Source organism: Anas acuta, chromosome 12 (assembly GCF_963932015.1).
Source record: "Anas acuta chromosome 12, bAnaAcu1.1, whole genome shotgun sequence".
In the NCBI taxonomy this organism is placed as follows: domain Eukaryota; kingdom Metazoa; phylum Chordata; class Aves; order Anseriformes; family Anatidae; genus Anas; species Anas acuta.
Genome location: NC_088990.1, coordinates 19,146,225 through 19,171,551, shown reverse-complemented (window position 1 = coordinate 19,171,551; position 25,327 = coordinate 19,146,225). Strand labels below are relative to the sequence as shown.

The window sequence follows — 25,327 nt, the reverse complement described above, 5'->3', positions numbered from 1 at the left end:
TTTGCTTAGAAACCTTTTTTTCCTCCTCTCTTAAGGGTGTACCTTTTTACATATAGAATAATTCCATTGACAAAAAGAAAGCTAGCTAGGTCCAAACACTCCACTGAATCTCAAATTCATCAGGATGCTTTTATGTATAGAAACAATGGAGAAAAAATAAGCACCCATTTCAGATCTATAATTAGGAAGAGATACAGAGGCAAAATTACCAAATATGGTGAATAAGATGAGTAATATTCAACATCCCGAAGAAAGAAATTTTATAAAAACAAGGTACTATTTTTATAGTCATGAAAACAAAATTTAAAAACTAGATATGTTTACTCTTTTCTTTGGATGTGTACTTAAAAGAATGACATTTTTTTCCATCCCAAACTTTTCACATGTAGTATGAAATACTGCAATGTATTTTATCTTTTTTTTTGTGCACGTGTGACAAGACAAAGATTTACTGTGTTTAAAGAGGTAAGTAAGTCTGAATACAACCAAAAATCACTTGGGAATGAGAAGGCATTGCTGTCCTCCAGAACAAATTGGAATTTCCACTAGGTGTCTCTAAAATCAAAGTAGTCATGAAGGTAGAAAGCATGTGTGCATGTGAATGTGTGGAACAGAGATGCAAGAGACTGGAAAACATTTTCTTTCCTAGGAAACAGACCTGTATTTTTAACAATCACTGACTGAGCAGAAGAGTTTGGCTGCTGGTGAGCAAAGGTTATTTGGAAACCTTTATTCCTCCTTAATTATGAGCACAGTTGAATTTGAATTAGGAGCAAGCAATTCTATACAAATCACACTAAGGAGCAGAGCTACTAACAACAAAACAAAAAACTATAGATAATCATGGTTAACTAAAAAAATAGATGATGAATACTAAATAAGTTGGGCTTTTGTTAAGAGATTTGTTTCTTTGTATTAACATAGCCTTTTCTGATCCACCTATACAAAGGCATATGGTCTCAGTTGCCCGAATGATGAGGCAGAGTTCATAGGTCAGAATAGTACCTAAACTTAGGGAATGTAATCAGAAGTATGTGATCCTTTTCTCAGTATAGTGGTGCGAGGCTTGATTTGTATGTATTCAGTGTTTATTTATGCAAAATAAAATGTTTGTTTTAGTAGCATTCTTCACGAGAAGATCCCAAAGCACTGTACATATGTTAATTCCAGATGTAGTTTCATAAATAGGTGATTGATAGTTTTTAATATTAATGGAATGGTAGTTAAGGAAGGAAAGATGTAGATTAACAAGCAAAATTTGTATATAAATCTGTATGTTTTACCTGGGTTTACTCATCCATTTCTTATAAAGCTTTTTCCTAAATTAAAAACAACAAAATTTTATCATTATCTTTAGGCGTTCAGTTATTCATAAACTCAGAAATCTATGGGCATCTACCTTAATTCTACTTGAAATACCGCTTTGCAGCAATAGAATGAGAGGAAAAACCTGCCAGATAAAACTACTACTAACCTACTAGCTCCTGTGACTACAAAGCATATGACATATTGAATACAAATTTAAGACATCTTTTGCATGTGTTACAACTTTAGGACATTTTTATTACTGTGGTTTGACTTCTTGTTATTAATCTCCAAAACTAGTGAATAGATATTTCAGTGAAATTTGTATCCATATACTTGGTTCACAACATGAAATATTTGTAAGGAGAACCATTTCTTTGTTTCCATTCAGAAAAGGGTAAATAGAATGCATCACTATCAAGATGATTCTTGTAAAGCCCAGAACACATCACCAGTTATCCCTAACCATATTTGTGCCTATCTTCAGGAGTCAGGGAACAAACTGGTCTAATTTGTAGTTCCTGTCTTCAATATTGCTTCATAGTTTCTCAGACTCAAAAATTAGCTGCCTGGTTTTCTGCTTATCCTGTTGTTTTGATACATTTCTTGATAGCATATTTTGTTAAAGTTCCTTATTTCTACATTTTATCACTTATGGCATCTCCTGAAAAATTATTAGTAATTATCTGGGAATGTAGAATCTGTTTCTGAAAGGTAGAAAAAAAATCTGGAAAACCTGATTTTTCTGACTCTTGGTTGAATTCCTCATTGTTTTCAGCTTAGTTTTGTGATCACAATAAAGAGAATGTCTTTTGAATTTGATGTGAAGAATGCGTAATTTTCCCATAATAGACAAAAATCTCCTCATGCTAGTTTTTATTTTAAGTCTATACTTGATTTCAAAGGAAAGGCCAAAACCCCAGTTTATCTCCTCATCTTTTGAGGTGATTGGCATATTGCTTCATATGCTAGTGAGATACTAAGGAGATACTGATCAAAGTTAATAAGCTGGAAAATTCAGTCATCACATTAATTTGCAAAGGAGCAGATTCCCCCTCTTCTCAAGGGGGGAATTTCAATAGAAAGAATAAATGCTGGAGTTCCAAAGACAAAGGTTCTTTATAAATATATACCCAGGTCAGAATAAAAGGTTGCTTCATAATATTCAGATAGAAATGTAAATTATGCAAGGAAACTTCTACGCTCCATACTTCTAGTAACAACTGAAATTTGGCTAAAAATTCTTCTTTGAACTCTTTATTTTTTTTAATATTCTTTCTTATAACTAAGAATTCTTAGTCATAATAATCTGTTTTCATTCTTCTATGAGAACTTAGAGGTTATTTTTCATATGTTTTCGCAATCAGTATTCAAATGTGCTTTGTTCATTTTTCTCTCTGCAACATATTATATTAGAAACCATGTGTTCATGACCATATTTGTTGAATTACAAATATCCTGTAGAGGAAGAACTTCCTGCGAAGAACAATGTGTAGTTTTGATGCCAAGTAGGTAAATCATCAGACTGAAATCTCTTTACTTTTGATGCTGCAAGGTTTCAGTTTGCTAATGTTATGTAATTACAAACAAGGAAATATAACACCTTTAAAAACAAAACAATTACATACATCTTTCAGAAGAAGATCACTCAACAATGTAAAGTATCAAGTGACACATCTTTAACAAAAGCACTGTACCTTATTATTCTCTTCTATTGAAATGGGGTGGAAATACAGACAGCTTTTATACTTTTCGGTTAGAAATACAAGACAACTAATTCTGTTCATTCCTTTAATGTCTTCCTGAATTCTTGATTCTTCATATGGATCTGCAATATTGGGACTTTTTAACTGAAGTCAACTTACAGTACTGAAGTAAAATATCAGGCATTAAATAAGAAATGATAAAATGGAGGAGGAAAACATTGGGGAAGGCATGGCTAATAAGGTATTTACTTGGAGTTACTGAAAATATTAGTTAGTGAAACATGCTTCTTGTACTGCATCTTCTATTCTTATCTCTTTAGCCACTGTCCTAACAGCTTATTCCAGCTCAGTGCTTTGTTGTTGATGTTAAATGTAATGATTTTTTCCAAGTGAGAAAGCACTTGCACATACGCTGTTCTCAATTCACAGTGATCATTTCCCAGCTGGAAATGTAGACTAGCTTGAGATGGTCCTTTGTGGGGTTTGTGTGTTTGAAATTATATGCTTATTTTTGTGCTTCGTAGAAAGAAAAACTTGGGAGAACATATTTAAAAAATGAATATGCAAACCATGGTTTAGTGGGGACTGTTAGTGTTAGGTTAGAGGTTGGACTCGATCTTGAGGTCTCTTCCAACCTAGAAAATTCTGTGATTCTGTGATTATCTTCTTATTTTTGTAAGCATCATCTTGGTCTTCAAACAGGAATAAAAATGACTAGCACAGCTGTAAGAAAACTGTATGATCACTTCACTCATAATATAAGAATGAGTGAGTGGGTCATCAAATGCCAAATGCAGTTGTGCAAAAAAACAAAAACAAGTTTCGCTTGGAAAAGTATGTTTGAGGGTGCTGCAGAGAGACCACATCTGAGAATAGGAGAGTCACAGTATGCCACACTAAGGGCTGTGATAGCTAAGTGAGTGAAGGGAAGAGGAGGCGAGTTTGCACAGATTCAGGATACAAAGATGACATTGTGTGACTTTGACTTGTGTGAAGACTTATTGTGGACTCTGTACTGAACCTTGGGAGCAGTGATCACACCTCTGTTCTGAGGTAAACATTTCTGAATTTTGACCCAAATACAAGCTCAGGATTAGATTTTCAGCCAGTTAATACCAGACTAGCTCTGTTAAGTTCAGTGAAACTCCATTGTTTGCGTAAGGTGGAAATCTAGTTCTGGGAGACTTCTTCAGAGTAAATAGAATTCAGAGGAGAAGTGCAGGCATATCATTCTAAAAAGCAAAATTGAAAAGTAATTAACTTTACATTATCACATAGTTGCATGATCCTAAAACAAATACTTGACACTTCTGTGGTACACAACCCTACCCTCCCAAAAGACTATGCACATCCTGCAGTGTGATAGCAGATTACATACAATTCTGCACTGAATTTTGTCATTCTAAACAAAAGTTTAGACCACTGTATCAGAGAATTGTTGAAGTTGGAAGAAAGCTGTTGAAATAGTTTACTTTAACTTTCCTGTTTCAACAGGATCAGGGATTGTACACAGGTTTTGAGTATCTCTAAAGGTGGAAACTCTACGTTCTTTCTGGCCAGCCTATATTTCAGCGTTAAACTGCTCTCATGATTTTTATTTATTTTTTTAATATTTATATGATATATCGAATTTCAACTTGTGGCTACAGACTCTTGTCCTGTTACTAGGCAATAAAAAGAGGAGTCATTCTGGTTTACACCTCCCATCAGATCTTTAAAAATACTAATAAATTCTACCTCTCACCCCCACCCCCAACCTGCTTTTTTCTCTTTTCCATATTAAACATTCTCAGCATTAACCTCTTTTTGAACTGTCCTCACCTTTCACTGAAATTCAGACAGCATCTCAACAGAAACTGAAGTCAAAAGGTCTATGCCTCCCTCCTCAGTTCTGAGGACACTCCTTCTGTTTAATTTAAAACCTAAGATCAAAAGCTAAATTTTAATATGATGGAGACCGAAAAGTTTAAGATGTTAATTGTCTGTGGGAAATATATACTTATACACACACAAAAAAATAACCCAACTAATCTGAACAAGTAGTCATAAATGTCACAGTTCTTAGTGATTTCAGTGTTTTGAGTATAGTTGAAAAATACTTTAACATTGCAAGAGTATCACAGAATCATCTAGGGTGGAAGAGAGACCTCCAAGATCATCTAGTCTAACCTCTGACCTAACACTAACAAGTCCTCCACTAAACCATATCACTCAGTTCAGCATCTAAACATCTTTTAAAGATCTCCAGGGATGGTGACTCAACCACTTCCCTGGGCAGCCTGTTCCAATGTCTAACAGCCCTTTCAGTAAAGAAATTCTTCCTAATATCCAACCTAAAACTCCCCTGGTACAACTTAAGCCCATTCCCCCTCGTCCTGTCACCAGGCACGTGGGAGAACAGACCAACCCCCACCTCACTACAGCCTCCTTTAAGGTATCTGTAGAGAGCGATAAGGTCACCCCTGAGCCTCCTCTTCTTCAGGCTGAACAATTCCAGCTCCCTCAGCCGCTCCTCGTAGGACTTGTTCTCCAGAACCCTCACCAGATTCGTTGCCCTTCTCTGGACTCTCTCAAGCACTTCCGTGTCCTTGTAGCGAGGGGCCCAAAACTGAACACAGTACTCAAGGTGCGGCCTCACCAGAGCCAAGTACAGGGGGACAATCTTTTCCCTAGCCTTGCTGGCCACACTGCTTCTTATACAAGCCAGGATGCTGTTGGCCTTCTTGGCCACCTGAGCACACTGCTGGCTCATCTTCAGCCGACTATCAACCATCACTCCCAGGTCCTTCTCTGCCAGGCAGCTTTCCAACCACTCATCTCCTAGCCTGTAGCTCTGCTTGGGGTTGTTGTGCCCTAGGTGCAAGATCATGTGAAAAATAAAGTTGACCAACAAAGTTAGAAGTTTTTGTAGTATATTAAAATGCAACTTGTTTTGGTCTGTAATATTGGTATTTATTTTAGAAAGTTAAGCCTTCTTACGCTTAGCTATAGTTAATACAGTAAAATAAAAGTTCTGACTGTGGGAACCCATGTGTAAAAGATCAAAACTTCTGTACACTTCTAGTGTTTTGAAAATATTAAAATGAAAGGTTAAGAAATAACAAAGTATGTTGCTAGTAAAATAGCTGCAGTGGTTGTTCTTGCCAGATGAAGATGGCATTCAGGAATGTTGTTTAGACTAGAGACAGCTGCATACTGCAGATAGAAGCTGAGGAAATGAGGGTGAGGAAACAATTAGAATATTTCTCCTTTCTTTTTCCATCTCTGGGTGTTTATTGAAGCAGAAAGAATTTGTCATTGGTCTTTCTTCATAGTTGGTCCTTTAATTGGCTGGCTTTGCTCCATGTAAAACATGGGAGGAGCACATAGGAAAAATGAAACATGCCTGCAGTGAAGAAACAAGAGGTAGAGAGTGATTTAATCTCCACCAAGCCGAACTTTCTCTTTTCCTTTTGTAAGTAAAAAATAAATAATTTTTCCTTTAAAATCATCTTTCGACTGGAATGGAACTTCTCTCTATAAAAGGTAGGCTTTTCTTATACAGGCTCTTTTAATAATGTGACATTTAGTGGGTGACTATTAGAAGCACTTTCGTAGACTGCAAATATGTATTGGTGATTTAAGTGAGTGGGAGTATTTCTTGTACTGCTTCTTTCAATGGAAGTGTAGTACAAACAGTGTATAAATTCTGCACTCTTGCAGTGCAGTTGAACTGTGGCAGTATTTGGAGCCACAGTCTGCCTGTCGTTCAGCAACAGTTTGATGGTCTCTCCCTGTTTGCCTTGAAAACTAAAGATTTCTCAGAACATAAAACACAGTGGAATTACTCAAGTTGTCAGATAGACATTATCCAAATGTATTGCAACTCCACAGAATACTGAGGAATGTTTAGGGACAAGTGAAAGCAAGAATAAAGAAAAGGAGGGTAGACAATAGGCAAGTGGGGAGGGAGTCAGAAAACAATGGTAAGCTATAGGAACCTTTGCCATGTAAAGCTATGAACTCGCTGTTTTTCTTATTTATTGGCATTTGCTAGGTTATAAGTATAGCACTGAAATACATAATTTGCATAAATATACTCTTAGAGCAGTCCTAATTTTTGTTGGACTGCATTGTTTCATTCAAATTGAACTGAACTGTCTTATATGCAGTGATACGCCAGGAAAAGTTAAAGATTATCTTGTTTTGAAGTTTAAATTTAATGATGTTTAACAGTTATATGCCATCTAAAATAATGACCAGGTTATCATACTTAGGAAAATCTATATGAATCACAATCCTATTGGCTCCAGGGTATTCTTCCGCAATGGAAGTCACACCACAGAGTAGAATTTAAAACCTGTAAAAAGTCAGGATTTGAAATGTTAACTTGGTAAGGTATTTACTACAGCATGTCTTTTCTAATAGGTAGAGTAAATACAATATATGCATTTAAAAATATATATACATAGGATGCTAGACATTAGATTATGTGAAGTCTGAGCCTTCTGCGATTTCTGTTGAGAAGAATTTTGAACTAGCATTATGAAGTGATGGCTAGTATGTGATCCTCCCTAGTTGCCTTGTTTCTGTTCTGCTATTTGTATTGTATCCAGTTTTTACTAAGTTTCTGTAAGCTGTAAAAACTTTCTACATTTTTCCCAATTTATTCAAAGAAATTATATTATCACAATGGTCGTTATATTTGTAAGTGATGCTTTCACTTTTGCTTACGATTTTTTTTAAACCACTGAAATCCCTTAGATTTTTAATAAATTTTTGATAAATATTGTAAATGTATGATATGAATACAATTATTTCCTTTTTCTATAGTGAAAAAAGGAAGGCTGGATAAAGCAGCTGGTAAGTCTGATTTCCCTTTTAATTTCTGCTTTACTTTATTTTCCTTGAAAATTCATGTGTGTGTACAGGTACCTTAAAAAATCATTTAAACCTGGGATGACTAATATACATGCCATCAAGAGTTCCTCAGCAAACAAATGAGGAAGTGTTCTAAAGATCAAATTAACAAAACAGATTAGACTCAGTCTATTATTTTCTGTTGCTAATTGTTATTGTCTCTCAAACAAGTGTTAAAGATATTTCCAATAAAAAGCAATTTTACATAACTTGACCTAAATATCTCATGGGTCAAGAGAAACTTTTATTACAAAGAGTGCAGTGTTTTAGCTTCACTAGATGGAGGAGTGTCTGGATTTTCCCGGTGAGGAAAAAGAAGGTGGGAGGACATACCTAACTGAATAGCAAGTTACATCGGCCCTAGTCCATAAACACGAGCAAAATCAAGCTGCACGGGATGCTATAAATCTGCCTCTAGGACCAAGATTTAGGCAAGGAATAGAGAAAAAAGAAAAAAAATACATATATATATATATATATGTATGTATGTATATAAAACTTAGCCAGAGATTTCTCACATATAGGTAAACTAGATTTTTTTTTTTTAGATTCTTCAAGATCTTCGTAAATCATTATACCAGCTTCTCTTGAGAACTAGAACCTAATCAGTGCAACAATTTGCCAGTAGTTGTCTGGTTAATATGTTTAAGTGATGCCTGCAAGTTGTTCAAAGTTAACTGGATTACAGAAAGATAACCTGAAGTAGCACAGGTTAAGCTGCTTTCTGGGAACCTGATTTTTCAACTTGGAAGTAGCTGTTCTTCACAGTAAGCTCTGAAGTATGTGTATCAAGTACAGACAGAAGAAACTTCATTAAATCCTCACATAATCAAACTGTTCTGTGGTGTTCAGCAAATCTTTTATTTTATTTATGCTCAGAGGTGACAATCTACAAAAGATGATTGTCAAACTGAATTGTTTGGTACAAGTTAAGTAACTTTTACCTTATTCTGTAGAAGACTTGTTAAATAGTGTGAATGCTGTATTCTCTGATAATTGGTCTTTTTTGGGGGGTTAGAAATTTATACAGATGGTGACTGAGTATAGTGTTGACATAGCCCCATGTTTCTCAAAACTCTTAGATTCTCCTGATTTGCTCCTCTGTGTAAACTGCCATAAAGCTGCTGTGCTCTGTTTTGCACTGAAAGCTAAAAATATGAGCAAAGGTACAACCTGCTCTTCCTTTTCCTGCACAGCATTGCACTAGACACCCCCATTTTTGACAGGCAAAGAATTGGGAGTTGCAGTAATGGCTTTGTGGAAACAAAACTTTTTTTTTTTTCCTTTTACAAAATCTACGTCTCCTTTCCACTACCAGAGTAGCTGAGTAACATTCACTTTTGACAATTACTCTTTCAGGAGGTTACACATCTGTTTGTTTGGAAGATAGCTTTCACATATATCTGCTGGTTTGGAAGATAGCTTTTACATTTTGTTACTTGATATAACTCAAATAATCTGAAGAAGAAGGTTAATTAATAGTAAAGTGCTGGAGGGTAACATCTAGATACAGGGAAAAGCTAAAAAGGCCAAGGAACTCCCGGTGAAACAGCAGTTTTAAAAGGCAGATTACAAAGCTCCAGGCAAGAGAAAACAGTGATAATGCAGACAGACTGAAAATTATTTAGTTCTTATTCTAGAAATGGACCTGGGGAAAGACGGAAAGTAATCGGGATTTACTACTGCTTTCAGTAGTAATTTAATTAATTGTTCTATCTTATCATTTGTTTTCCTTTAAAGCAGTGAGTTTTAATTTTGGGGGAGGTTGTTGTGTTTTTTATTTACATTTAGAAATAGATGCAGGTGCTCCAAATGGTTGCAATTAAACCCCTTAGGTTGATATTTTTCAGACAAGTGATTATAACGGAAATCTCTTCTGAAAATTTCTCACAACTTAAGCTGTAAGTCTCCAAACCAGAAATGACTTTATTTTCTAACTATAAAACACAAAATTTCACCTTTTGACTCAAGTAAACAGGAAGATTACTAGGACACTGTGAATCACACATTAACACAATTTTTCAAAAATAAGCTAGCAGACTTCTAAATCTATATTGACTTTGTCAATATTTTGTTCTAAGTAAGAAAAAAGATGTATTTGAGGAGATTGGTGTCTTATAGAAAATAACATTGGTCACTGTTTTTATTTAAAAAAAGAAGTTCTTACATAACATCGTTTTGTCAAACAATATCATCTTTCCTGGTTGATAAGGTGTACAAAGAGGATGTACAGAGGTAACTTCATTTTCATGCTTTTTGGTAGTTGCTGTGTAATTTGATACCATATATTCAAGTGACTGTTGTAGACAGCTTCCCCTCTACTTAGAGTGGTTGATTAATCTGTGTTAATATAGACAGCTCAAACATGGCTTGTTTCTTGGGCACATCTCTGACAATAGTTCCAAAACAAACAAACAAAAAAGTATGCTGGTGTTGATCCTTACGTAGAATGCCAGATGTTAATACAGGCTAGAAAGCTTTTCTGGATGGCTATGTCAAGACAACATTATACACCCTTTGCTGCACGAGATTCCTGTGTAAGGCCCTGTCATGATTTTGGCTGGGATAGAGTTAATTTTCTTTGTAGAGGCTTGTCTGATTCTTAGATTTTTGATGGGAATAGTGGTGATAACACAGATATATTTCAGTCATTGCAGAACAGTGCTTACACAGACTTGGACTTTTCTGCTTCTTCTGCTGCCCTGACAGCAAAGAGGCTGGAGGTGCACAAGAAGTGGAGAGGGACACAACCAACACAGCTGACCCAAACTGACCAAAGTGATGTTCTGTAACGTACATGTGTATCCAGCTCAGCAATAAAGGTTGGGGTAAAGAAGGAGAAAGGGAGTGGACACTCAGAGTTACAGCATTTGTCTTCCCAAGAAACTGTTATCCATGAGTCTTGCTTACCTAGAAGTGACTGAACATCAGCATACAGATAGGAAGTAGTGAACAAATTTCTTGTTTTGCTTTGCTTGTTTGCAAAGCTTTTGCTTGACCTGTAGATGTCTTTATCTCAAGTCAATGAGTTTTGTCACTTACCTTTCTGCTTTTCCTCCACATCACACTGTTGTGGATGAGAGCAGCTATGTTGTGCCTAGTTGCCTATTGGGGTTAAACTAAAATGGGCCCTAAAAGGCAGAGTAATTCTCGTGCTTTTTTCAGTGATATTTTCAAGTAGTTTGAAAAATTTTCAGTTCTATTCTTTCTGCTGTTTAGGTTCTATTATAAGAATATTAATTCAGTGCATTTGCAATAATTTTTACAAGGGTGAGTTTAGTTGGGGACAACACTTGAAGACCAGTTTGCAGTTGTAACTACAGACAAAACCAGATTCACACTCAAAAGATGTGATGGAATTGCATTACTACAAGTTTGTGGTCTCACATTAATTTCACATAAGTTAAATAGTTATTCCCCATTATCATATCACTTGAAAGCCAAAGAAAATTTGCAGAGAGGGTATGCATGATGGTTTCATGTAAAATCTAACAGAGAAATGGATAAATAATCAGAGAAGCCATATCTGGAAGCTGATAAAATACTAAATTACTTGTTCACATGTAGGATTATGGTCTCTCCTACCTGTAACGTACAGGGATTTTCCTGTTACAATCTCATAATTAATAAGGATTTCCTTGTTCAAATCCACATATTTGAGAGACATCTTTGAATGTGTTTGATGGGGTAAGAGTTAAACCTCTATAACCTTGGAGATGAATGTCTTCTATAAGAAAAATAAATAAACAGGAATGTAACTAAATGTTCTTGTTACTACTTTTTCAGATGCATTCAATACCTATGTTGTTTTGAAAGTCCATAATTTGAAAAGCACTACAATAGACAGAAGAGGAAGTGAACCTTCCTGGGAACAGGACTTCATGTTGTAAGTAACAGCAGATTCATATCATTTGTCTGTGTTGCATCTTTGCTGTATTTGGATAGGATAGTTTAGAACAATTGATAATATCTGAGATAACGTACAATCAGCAAAAGCAAAGGGAAAAATTACCCAGCTCAGAGAAGGTGCCAGGCAAGTTCTAAGGAGCAGAGCAAAGTTATTCAGCCACACCACAGATCAAGGTCAGCAGCCAACAAGGGAAAGAAAATATTTGTCTCTAGGTTCTTTAATTTGTGATATTTTAGAAACACAGGAATAAGAGGAAAGACATCTTAAATTGTTTCTCATGTAACTTGATTTCTGTTTTTCTCAAATCTCCTTCTGCAATTCATATGTTCTTTCCCTTTAATTTATTTAATTTATTTAACAGCATATCTAGATAGTTTCTTTACTGACCTGTATCATTTTTCATTTCTGTCTGCATATCTTTTTCTTAACTTGTCTCCATCTTGTTATTCATTTTTGTTCTCTTTTTTTCCAAAACATTGTATAGCTTCTAGAACCTCACTGCCCAAGAAGGTCCAAGCATGTACACATTGACTGACGTTCTGATGAAACCTACTTTTAAGTGAAAATTTCAAAGCAGTTAATGAGGTTACCCCCACTGTCTCAGTATTTAAGAACAATAAATATGTAGGCTCTACTATTTTTCTGTCCATTCTCCCATGCTTTTGATTTCCTCCTTTCTCCCTGCATAAATCTTTGTCACCACATACTCTTTGTGGAAACTGATAGGGTAGAGTTGGTTGAAATATTTTTACAAATTTAAACACTATTTGACTTTTTCTTTAAAGTTGTTCTCACATATTTTATCCAATAGTTTTTATGTTTTGTCAAAGAATATTTTGAACATTTTTACTTTATTTACTGATTATTAAAAACTATAAGTATCTTTTGACAGGCTCTACATGTAACATTATTTGGAATAACCCAATACAATTCAATTTTATTCCATTAAGGGTGGTATTGCTAAAATGTCCATCCTTTTTTTCTTCTGCTTCACAGATATTTCATGCAAATCAATGTTATATCATAGTGCTTTTAGTCTCTCTTGATGTCCTTAGCTTCATCTGAATTTTATTCTGAAGTTATTAAATTTGGAGTTTTTTCCTGATATCATGCAACTGACTGTTGTGCAACTGAGAACTCTTACAGAATATCATCTTGCTTTAATTGAAGACTAAGATGGACCAGTTTTTATTTACATTAAGCCAATGTTTACACCTTCTTTGCATGACATTTTATGGCTAGAGTAATGGAATATCAAAGAGGTATTCAAAAAGGCTGGTTTCCAACCATGTAAAAATAATCTTATTCTGGGGCTAATTCCTCCTCTGCTTCTCAGTCATCAGGTTTTTCTAGCAGACTGGTCAGAGCTTCATCTTAAATTATCCAAACTGGAGTAGCTTATCTGTCTTTGAAAATAATGAGAAAAAAATATATATAAATATTGACATTAATATTGATATTGATTTTAAGTAATTAATATTAATATCAATATAGCCTCTATAAAGTTATGCTGCAACTGTAGCTTGTTGAAAAAAGATTGTCATTTTCTAACGTACACTAAAGTTTTGTCAAGATGATTTTTTGGCACTTTAATCTGGACATAAAAGTTTTATAAAACAGTGGGAGAACATTGAGTGGCAAGGTAATAGTGTATCAGGAAGATCAACATGTAAATTTCAGCAATTACCCTATCCATCACCTTTAGAGAAGGAGGCAATTAAAAATAAGTTAAAATGGAAGTGTAACATGTCCTTTAAATTCTCCTGAAAAATGTGTTAAAACATCTTTTTTTGTTTGTTTTATATTTGCTTTGCTTTTATTCATAATGTACATAAATGAGTGTTCCATGACATCAATGAGAATGAGCAATTTACTAGGATTATTTTTAAGTTTGCAGTTCATTGCTAATATAACCATAAACCAATTTTCCAGCATGCACTGAAATAACTAAATCTAATTAGAAGTTGGAGGAAATAAATTATATGACTGCTGTAGCTCTATCTACTGCTTAAACTTACAACCTGACAGATGTTTAGAAGGTACTATAAAATACACTTATATAGAATTTGTACTATAAAGTCATGATGTTGTCTATTTTTTAAGGACACTCCCTTTCTGCTTGTTATAGTACACTTGGGGGTGGGGTGAGGGATGAGGACAAACCTATTCCATTGCACTGCTAACTAATTTCATACAAAACAAACCAAAAAAGTTAATATTCAGGTTTCACTCTTTCCTTAATATATTTGTAAAGAGTCAAGCTGAACAAAAATTCTCTCCCACTATTTAACTCCACGAGTACAGTGGAAAATTAGACATTGAAGCATCCAACACAGCATTTTTGACAATAGTGTGACATGGTGAGTTTAGTACTTGTCTGAAGACTGGCACCCTTTGCTCTCCTCAGATTTCATTTGCCATTTTCCTGATACCTATGAATATATAGTAATTCACCACACAAATCAGATTACTTTTACTACTTAAATTTAATTCAAACAGAGACTACATACCATCAGTCACAGCAGCAGACAATAATGCATACTTTATTCATATTTACAGAAATGCTATGTAATTGTTTATGTTAAAATATAAAGAAATGACAGATACTATGAAGAAATTATTTACACTTATCACAATTTTAGTTCAATGCCATGGGTGAGTCATATATCCTGCTAAAATTTAGCTTTAAAATCCTGCAAAATAAGGTTGTGATATGATTTTTTTTTTTTTTTTTGGCTCAAATTCAAAACCAGCTAGTAATAAAGTGTGTGCATCTTATAAATAGAATCAAAATAAAGCTAGGAGCAGTAACTCTTGAAGTTGAGAGCAGTTTTCCCATTGTATCTGTTACACATTGCACTGTTCTGCAGTGCAACTTCTCAATTCTGATGATGGGAATAAGCTCCAAACATCTTTTATACTTGTCTTCTTTACCATGAAAACAAGATATTAGGAACTGACATACTTCACTATAGGAGATCGTTTCTGTTCCTTCTCTTTGGGTTGTTTTTGGTTTTGTTTGCTGTTATGAGGGAAGATGTAATTTTTTCCCATACCACTGTAAATTACTCTTAGCTGAAGCTAAGTCCATATGGATTGACAGTGTGTGCAACATCATGGCCAGCATTGTCAAACCTTGATTTCATTAAAAATATTCCTACGAGTTTTATGTCAAAAATGACTGTGAATCCTACTTTCACTGGAGAACTCACCTACCAAAGATCAGCTATTTTATTTTACTCCTGCGCTTATGTTAGTTTTGGTGGATCTTGAGAATGCAGATTCTGTAGGGCTGTCTTGGGGAAACTAGTGTCCTGTGGAGGTTACTGGAAAACTCATATACAGAACCTGCTCAGAAGAACCTGAGCTAAATGCACTTCCTGGTCCTGTATTCTTTATGAGTTATATCCAGTAGTTCCAAATCATGTAGCAGAATAAGGCTACTGATGACTGGCAATTGTGCCACATATTTCCAGCAGAATTGTCCTCATCAGTTTGTAAAAAGCAGTTTTGAACAATGTCCAGCCTAATGTCGACATCATGACTCTATTTTGCATTTTATGAGTATACTGAAAATAAAACCCCTCTGTATATACTGTAAATCACTAAATCGGTGTTATGACGGAGTAGAAGAGCCTGCATTTTCAGTTTAATGATTTGTGTATTAATTGTTTTTAGTGAAATCAGTGCTGATGAAAAGGGCTTCACTATAGAGCTGTGGAAGAAAGGCTTGCTCTGGGATAGCATTTTAGGAATTTTATGGATTCCCCTTGCAGCTGTGGAGCATGCAACAGACGTAAGTTGACCTTCTGTGGAAATATAAAGCAAATAAGTAAAACTTAATGAAATTCTCATTTTTAGTCTCCTAGACTAGTGTAATGACACTTATAATCGATGTAAATTTATAATCTCAGTTGCTTCAGTGTGTAATACTGAGGCATAGTGCACATGTGACTTAGTGACAGCTGATGTCAATTAGCCATGTACACCCTGGAGAACTGGCTCACACACTGAGTCAAGTATAATTCAGTAAGTAGTTTGGAGTTCATTTGTACTCTACCTGTTAGAGAGGCAGAGATGGTTCAGTTTATGGGTTTTGAGCCAGGGAATTTCAATTTGTGGTTCTTGGCCTTGGCTCTTTATAGTGTGACCTTGGGTAAACCTCTATCTCTATTAAACTTCGGGGGGGGGGGGGGAGGCGGGGAGGAGAGAATGTTTTTGTCTTTGACACAGCAGCCAATTCCCCTGAGACAGAAAAACACAAATTTACACAAATTTGCTCTGTGATAATGAGGAAAGAAATACTACAATGAGAACACAGTAGGATGAGTGGAGAAAACAGGTAGATCCAAAGAGCTATTAAATATCCAACATTGTTACAGTTGCCACCAGAGTAAGTATGCTTGCTCTCAGGCTAGAAAATTAAGAAAAGGGATTTTCAGGAGTGCAGAAATATTGAAGCAATTTGCAAGAACTGTGAAACAGTCTGAAGTGTGAAAAAGTTAGAAGAGATGCCTTATTCTAATACTCAACAATTCTCATACCCATCTGTTTTCATCTACATAGTTCATGGGGTCTATAAAATAAAATTGAAAGTCTCTGAATTTAGGAAGATTGATTTAGTCTATCATTTGAGAGTTCCACTTCACCTTTTCTTTGCATATAAAAATATTTGCTTTGTAATCTATCTGCCCCTCTTTATTTTTATTTTTTTTAATGCATTTGATGAAGTAAATTGGATAATAAATGGAGAGAAAATCAGAAAACGTCTTCCTTATAGCATATCCCTTCAGTCTCCATAGCCACTTCTTTGTAGGGACTAATTTATATATACATTGAAATGACATTTTGATTCTTGAGAGGATGGGTATAGAGCAAGTAACTCCTGTTCAAATTAAAAGTTGGTCTGTTTCACAGCTGCCAAGATCCACTGAGGCCCCAAGTTCAGTTGTTTTTTTTCTGCTATCCTAGCTGTTGAGTTATGACTTGCTGATGTGGTGGTTGTGGCTTATCAGTTAATGTAGAAACTTTAAACAAGGTTGTCTAAGACTTAATTTCTTCAGACTCTCTGAGCCTCCATTTATAATCAGGTTACTGATGATGAACTTTTAGTTATGTATCCTGTTCATCTCAACTCTGCAGTTCTGCTATGGGTTATAATAACACAAGGGAGAGTTGCTTCAGCTCTGCTTTTTTTTTTTGTTTGGTTATTAGCATGTTACTGATCATTAAGCCTTGCTAGAATGTGCTTGTACCAGTTCAAAGGGGAACTAAAGGTCTCTGTTCATAAGGGTAGCTTACAATATTTATATTTCTTGCATCATAATTATCTGATCATCTTAATATGGATTTGTCTATGCTGTCTGGAATGGATTTGAAAATTTTTGGTGTTACAGACTCCCATTGAATTAAGAGAAACTTGATTTGGGAAAAAGTGGATAATGCTATAAATCCTATGCTAGGATCTTATAGAATATTTTTCCAGGAAGGTCCAGGTGCCTGGTGGACATTGCATTCTGAAATAATAAAAAATGGAAGTGAGATTCAAGGCACAAGAACACCAACTTCACATGAGATCTTACTGGATGTCTACTTCGTATTACCATTTGGTGAGTTAAAGATGGGGGGTGTGGGGAAACATCTATAAATATCATAATCAAGAAATTAATGCAGTAAGAAGTTTCTTTCAATATCAGCTCTCCAACCATTCTGTTCTACTTTAAGTTCCTGAAAGAATGTCAAATGGTAATTTTTCTATAGACTTTTAGTTATTAATCACTGAAACATTTGTAAATAATGAGAGAATCAGAGCTAGTTCCCATGAGAAGCCACACACATAATTTCACTGTTTAATGTTTATTCATATATAGATTGTAGAGTTACAGAAAGAAATATGTTTCCTTAAAGCTCAGATTACTAGATAATAAATACTTCATATTTTTGAATTACATGGTCTAAAACTGAATACACCAATACAGATAATGCTGATTAGAGCAAACATGTTATCTTGGATGTTTGACTAAACTCATGTTAACAGAATCATAAAAAGGTTTGGGTTGGAAAGGACCATAAAGATCGTCTAGTTCCAACCCCCCTGCCGTGGGCAGGGATGACATCCACTAGATCGGGTTTCCTAGGGCCTTGTTCAGCGTGGTCTTAATACCTCCAGGGATGGGACATACCAACTGAGGTTGGTATGTAGGAACTGCTTCCTTGCTATTCATATGTGCCTTCTCCTAAATTATTCCCACTTATGAGACCAGCTTATATCCTTTAAGCATGATGGAAAGTAAACATACCTTGAAAAGACTGAGTCTTTAAGTACAAAACCAGAACAGCAGTACAAAGAAATTGTGGTTTATAAAGATGACGACAGAAAACAATGCGTACAGTAAAAGTAGAACAGCCATTATAAATGGAAAAAAACTTGGTACAATTGACACGTTCTATGCACCACACGTTCTTTCTGGAATGTTTTTTGAATCAGTAAAATGGTTAAAATGTCTCTCAACATAGTTTTGCTACATAGAAACCTGGTGGATGTCTGTTAAAGAAACTTGCCCTAATTGTATGTTTACAAGTTGTAAAATTCAGGTTGTTACTGACTTCAGACTGCTACCTAGCAGGAGTGTCAGGTTTTAAGTCCCTGTACTCTTGACAAATAAATTTGTGAGAAATAATATTTTACAGACATTCCTTGGAACTCTAGACACTGAGTGCCCTCGAAATCCTGTAGAGGTCACTGTTGTACTGTAGTTCTGTATGCAGAGGGAAGCATTTAAGAGCATTATGTCTCAGGTATTGAGTAAGACACGTATTTTCTTCTACGTGGAGTTTAACTGAGTTATTACAATTTGATTGCTTATTCTGTTGAATGACTTTCAGTTTCAGAGAATCTGTTTTTGACTGTTAGAATGGGTACAATCTTCTGTTAGGCCAAATTCCATTTGAAAGTTGAAGACTGCATTTTCTCTTCATGTTTCCTGCTAGTTGCCTATTTGAGAATGCCAGGTACGTCATCTGCAGAACAATGTAATGCATTCAGTGGAAATGAGAGTCCCGCATGCTCCTCTGACAATATACATGTAGCTTCATGCAGACTTGAAGCATTGTATGTAGTGTTGAAGAAGTTCTTTAATGCATAGTTTGCATATGCATATAGCATAGAACGAATGCATAATTCGTTCATGGATGCTTTTTTTTTTTTTTCTAAAAGTATGAGCTAACCTTACTTGTGGTAGCAGTAAGGTGTTCATTTGACCACTGCCATCTAGACTGAGCTCTATTAAAAGACTATTAAGTAAAATGAGGATCTCATTTAAAATTCTATAATCAAATTCTCAGTAATAAAATTTGGATATACATGTATGTATACATAAGGGATACAGGTTGGATGGGGCTTTGTGCAACCTGATCTAAAGGAAGGTATTCCTGCCCATAGCAGGGGTGCTGGAATTAGATGATCAAGACGTATTTGTTACTGTTTATGCACATTTAAACAAGTTTTACTGATTAATTACCTTACTTTGTCCATCTGAACTTCTTTGCCTAGCAACAGCACAGCTAAGTTGAGAAGCTGTCATTTGACCAGGTGGTTGTGTTTTGTACCTTTTTTTTTCCCCCTATGAATAGAAATGCAAGCATGAACAAGAACCTGTTGAAATCAGTTAAACTTGGAGTTTTCCCCCAGGGGTTCAATCTCTGAAGCATTCAACATATGTTCACAAACAGAAGCCTTAACCATGAGAGAAATCATTTCTAACAGGAGGTTAATGAATCACAGAATCACAATGTTTCAATTGTTAGCAGTTTTGCACAGCTGAATAATACATATCATACCTTCCTTTTAGATTACTTATATGTGTGTACTGTTTATATCCTTAGATTCTGAGACCCAATGTATGCAGGTTATAGATTTGGCCAAAATGTACTTGTAGGATAGGAACAACTTAGGCCACAGTAGACTGTGGTATTTTGGTGACAAGACCAGTTTAAAAAAAAATAAATAAAATGTAAGAATAGTCTTTTCAGTAACTCAAAGAGAGAAAATATTAAGTGTTTACTGTCTACCATAAGTTTCTATTGTTGTTTTGGACAAAGACAAGCAGATAACTATTATAACAGTTACAAAACATGAGTGGAAAAGGCTTCTTTAGGTGACTCTTCAGTAAACAGAACTTTTGTTCTGCAGTCAAAAGTATAAACCATATGAAAAATATACTTTTCTCATTTGTACCTGTACTTGTGCTTGGGGTTGCCCTGGCCCAGTGCAGACCTTGCACCTGGCCCTATTGAACCTCATGAGGTTCTCACAATCCCACCTCTCAAGCCTGTCCAGATCCCTCTGGATGGCATCCTATCCCTCCAGCGTGTTGAGTACACCACAGAGCTTGGTATCTTCAACAAGCTTGCTGAATTTAAATTTCTTTCAATTTCATTCAGTTTTACTCAATTTCATTGGCCATGTCACTGACAAAGATGTTAGACAGCACCAGTCCCTACACTGACCCTGAGGAACAGCACTTGTTAGTGATCTCCAACTGGACATAGCCATTGACCACACTTTCTTGAGTGTGACCATCCAGCCAATTCCTTACCTAATGAGCGGTCCATTCATCAGATCTATGTCTCACCAATTTACAGACAACGATAGCATGGGGATCAGTGTCAAGTGCTTTGCACAAGTCTAGGTGGTGTGCTGTTCCAAATTTTGAAGTTGGAAAACCACAATATCCTGTTTTCTGTAGTGTTTCTTCAGCTTATATGTCTAATGTTACTTTTTTTGACAGCTAACCAAACTGTGAGGAAATAAATCAATGTAGTTCTGAATACATAACAAGAACTTTAAAAAAAAAAAAAAAAAAAAAAAGATGCACAGATTTTTTTCTAAAATTTCCTCAGGTTCAGGGCCAAATCATGAATCTTCCTCTCATGAAAACTCTTGGTATGATTTATGGAATAAAATGCAGAAAGTAAGTTTGCCTATCTCATTGCAGATGGGATTGACTAGACCCTTCCAAAGAGATAACAACTTGAAATAAGGCTAGTTTTAGGCAAATATAAAATGCTGTTAGGTAGAATCTGATTCTTTACTAAAAATTGTTGTAATCCTGGAACACTGTGCATGGACACATGAGAAATATATGGACCTTTAAGAATGGGACTTGAACTGGAAAATTGAGATCTGCTTTCTTCCCAATCCAACAGTACATTTTTTCAATTGTGAAATGATCCGTTTCCAAGTACGTGTGGCAAAGGGGACTTGCATGGCCCACTTAAAGTTCCAACAGTCAAAGTTGTGGGTGCAAGACCCTCTGATTTTGGCATGGAGAAGCAAGTGATCAACTCAATATGAGTGGTAATACAAGCTTCAACTTTATTGCACAGATATCAATATATTTATATACACAGCGATAATTTTGCCTACTGGTCACTATCCTATTGGCTAAGCCTAAAAGTGTTGCAAAAAATACTGTTCCTCCCACTTGCAGTCACAGCGCATAAGCTACTTCCTTATCTTCCTGGGCCTCAGATCCACCTGTTTATCTCTCTCTCAAGGACAGACTGCTCCTTGCATATTTCACAAGAATGCTTCTCATCCGGCCTACTCCATGGCTATAAATTCTGTATTTTCTTTACCTTGCTTGTACAATTCCTCTAGGGACCCGTGCCCTTGCTCTTCGAGTCATTCATCAACACAAAGTAATGTTGGAACTCTGCTTCTGCTTTTCATGTAGAACATATGATTTAATTATAATATTTTGGAATCAACAGAATTATTTCCATGTTACTTACAATATTTGTGGATTAAATATTTACTACTTTTTAGAAGCTTCTTCTACAAAATAGACAAAAATTACTATCTTTTTATTTTTAATTCCCCTCCTCAGATGTGCACGAAGATTTAGATTACAGACACTACTACAGAGGGATGCTTCTCCAAGGGAAAACTCATTCACATAAAGATACACGTGATAGACTGTCACCCATAGAAAGTGGTCTCAGCATGCAAGAAAACAAACTAAGGTATTTTAATTTGTCATATAAAGCATGTATTATAACTTACTGATTTTCATTTAAGTGACATTCAGTGATATGATTATTTTAAGCAAGTATGTGACTGCAAGCTGTTTAAAACTATAAAGCCATGAAGCATACTTCTACCATCATGGTGGGACAGAACATGATCTTTATATTCCTTTGAAAGAAAAAATATGAAGAATACTGTACAAACAAATTGGCAACGTTTGTGCCCTCTTGATGAATCATTGATTGTCAGAAAATGAGATTTTAGCCTACAAAAATGTAGACATTAGAAGTAAATCAGAAATATAGGAATTTGAAAATAAATAAATAAGATTAAATAAGAGAGGAATCAATTAATGATTTGAAAGCAATAAATAAGTTTTAGAATCCGTTGCAACAAATTATGTGTGTTTGTATACAGATAAATGAAAGCTAATATATTTGTGCTTCTGAAGCTAAGGTGATATTCTAAAAGGACAATATTTTAAAGACAATTAAGTTAGTCATTGACTTTTCTATGTTCTTTAATAGCAAATATATGGCAAAGCAAATTTCTTTCATATAAAAGGAACATTTCATCTGAACTGGAAGACACTATTTCCATTCATCCTTGTTTCTAAAACCCATGCTGCTTATAGCCATGAGGATGTTCTCTCCTGTTTTCCATCTCTTCTGGAACTGTGTTTTGTTGGAAGAGTCTCTCTTGAACAGTGTTCTGAATTGTAAAACAAGAAACGCTACTTGTTCACTTGATTACTTTTCTTAGACATTAAGAAGAAATTCTTAAGAAATTCTTCTCTGTAAGAGCAGTGACCTGATGGAACTGGTTGCCCAAAGAAGTTGTGGATGCCCCACCCCTGGAAGGTGTTCAAAGCCAGGTTGGATGGGGCCTTGCCCAACCAGTGGGTGGCATCCCTGCCTCTGGTGGGCGGTTGGAACCAGATGATCTTTAAGGTCCCTTCCAACCCAAGCCATTCTATGATCTTGATTGTGGAATTCTTTCCTTAGTCTTTTTGTCCCAGATAATTTGAAATGAACTTTTGTATTATTAATTTAAGAGGGTTACCAATAAATTACAAGATAAAATTTCGAAATTGAAAACATTTCCGTCTAATTATAGGCATTTTCAAAGTGCCTCTAACAGTGTCATTTAAAATGCCCTTCTGGAGACACTTAACTGACACAATAGAAAGGAAAATACTCATGATTGAAATCAGTCCATTAATCAATAGATTATTACCAATAGATCAGTCTCAGAATAATTCTGTCTTGTAAAATATGAAACTACTGTTTGAAACAAAATTGTGTTAAAAAGTATATTAAAGAAAAATATTGAGCATCATATGTCTCATTTTCAAAATAATTTACTCAACTTTTGAAAATGTTACACTCAAAATCTTATTTAAAATATTTGCTGGGTTTTAAAATTACCAATTAAAAATGTTAAATGATGTTAATGCAGTGGTCACCAGTTAACCAGAAAAACAAAAGTACTATGCAGGGGCCTGTCAATGAAACTAAAACAAATGGAGTCATATGGAGTGGGAGCACTTCCAAAGCAAGCAACATTAAACAAAATAGTTCTTTAAAAAATAAAATCAAAGGCATTACAGTAGCTCTAATGATCTTTCTTTTTAAAAGAATATTAATAAGTTATCTGATGTTTGTCTTTTCTGCAGAGGTATAAATCAACCATAGGACCAGAAAAGACTTACTTATACAAGTATTAAAAATCTTGGTTCTTCAGACTTCTTATTCTACCTACAAATAAATAGATGTCATACATCCTTTTAATCACAGTGGAAATAAAAGGGAGAGTTGCTGTATATAAAACCATGATAGAACCAATGTATAGGATTATCATCTTAAAACATTAGATTTGATTTTAATTTTAACAGCAACATAAAGATTTTTTTTCAAATCGATGAAAATTAAAAAACAACAACAACAACAAACACTTCAGTGTCATGAATTGAATCTTTAACTTTCAGGATGTTTCAAAGATTAAGAAATTTTTTACAGCCTCCTAAAAATGTAATTAATCTTCCATATTTTTCTATATAAAGAGAAAGAAACATTTGCTAAGGTCTAAATTCACTTGAAGAGATCACTTTTGAAGTAATCATTTGTCCAGTAATATGTTTAATTATACAAGCCCACATGAAAGAAAATTAAAATGATAGAAAAGCAGAAAACTCTTACAAACCATGCAAATTTCCACCTCTAGGCTACAGGTCAGTAATTCCTGAAACTAAAATCATGTTTCCAGTATGTGCCCATAGCTGTTTAAACTAATAATGTCTGTTCATGTATGTTCATATTCTTCTGTTACTTTTCACTGACAGTTTTTCCCTCAAAGCTATAACACAGAGTAGCTGAGAATAACTGATCTTCCGTGATGCATGATTGTATCTTTTCATGTTTACTGTGAAAAAGAAAGAAAGTCAAAAAAAAGTTTTTAGCTGGTAAGTGTGAATCTTTGCAGTACATACAAGGAGAGAATTAGTTTGTCATATCTTCTAGTTCACATAAATAACATGGAATACAGCTATTTTTATGAAAACTATCTTTCTCACATTTCTGTAGTTTCTAGCATGATAAGATCTGTGGACTACTTAATATGTGTTGTTTTATAATATTCTACATTATTTCCCATGGCAAAAACAATTTTTTAGTCTTTTTATTGTAAATGCAAATAATTTTTCTGAGTATCGAGTAACAGTGTTTGTTTTTTTTTTTTTTCACTTTTAATCAATGGGATGATAGGAGAATAAACTTGACTTGCAATTGTTCTTTGATTTGGTGTTCTCCTAGAGCTGTTTTATTTTTTCTATAAATAAGTTTAAATCATGAAATACTTCTATGTTCCAAAGGCAAGGTAAGATAGCTGTTTATGTTAAGCTCCCACTTCCTACTTCATACTTCCCCTAAGTATGAACTTTCTTTCTCGGAAGAGCATTCTTCTGAGCAGTTTGTCTGCTTTAGGTAGCTGTTTTCTGCCTGAGTTATAGAAATCATTGTGGATAGAAAGGGATTCTGCATTAGGTGAAGCTTCGTCTAGCTTCATAGAACGGTCATTTAAAATTCCAAAAGGCAAAAAAAAAAGTGTTCATCATTTATTTTATTACAGCAAGGTAGATCTTTTCAATAAGAAAAAATTGTTGTAACAGTGGCTTACACTTGATATAAACTTAAGCTTTTTTAGGATAGCAGTGTAGTGCTGAGAGCTCATTCTATTGTTCCCCAGGCTTAATTCTCATCTGTCACTCAAGTTAACACACTCATTGATGATCCTTTTCTGCTCTGTTGCCCTTGCAGACTTCAGTTCCACCCTCCTGCTTTTCTCAAATGTTTCTCCTTCAGATCTTTTGTTGCTTAGAACTGTTGCTCTTGAGTAAAAGTTCTTTCAAAAACTACTTTTAAAAAGCTTACTTAAGGGAAAAAAAAAAAAAAAAAAAGAAAACTTTTTATAAAGAACGTT

The 25,327-nt window shown here is 34.9% G+C and overlaps 1 protein-coding gene across 13 annotated transcripts in view; it reads left to right on the top strand.

Moving 5' to 3' along the window:
• The first annotated feature begins 6,307 nt into the window (after positions 1–6,307).
• The window catches only part of LOC137862848 (protein unc-13 homolog A-like), a 54,304-nt gene continuing 35,284 nt past the window's right edge, over positions 6,308–25,327 (top strand). For 3 of the 13 annotated variants that reach the window (XM_068695272.1, XM_068695276.1, XM_068695275.1), the window contains exons 1-6: positions 6,354–6,465; positions 7,824–7,853; positions 11,697–11,796; positions 15,499–15,616; positions 17,306–17,429; positions 21,711–21,846. In XM_068695272.1, the coding sequence (XP_068551373.1) occupies positions 6,393–6,465; positions 7,824–7,853; positions 11,697–11,796; positions 15,499–15,616; positions 17,306–17,429; positions 21,711–21,846 (581 nt within the window). In that variant the 5' untranslated portion in view covers positions 6,354–6,392. Of the gene's footprint in view, positions 6,466–7,823; positions 7,854–11,696; positions 11,797–15,498; positions 15,617–17,305; positions 17,430–21,710; positions 21,847–22,377; positions 22,600–25,327 lie in introns of those variants that run through there. The other 10 variants (XM_068695273.1, XM_068695271.1, XR_011100550.1 and 7 more) reach the window with 8 other exon arrangements.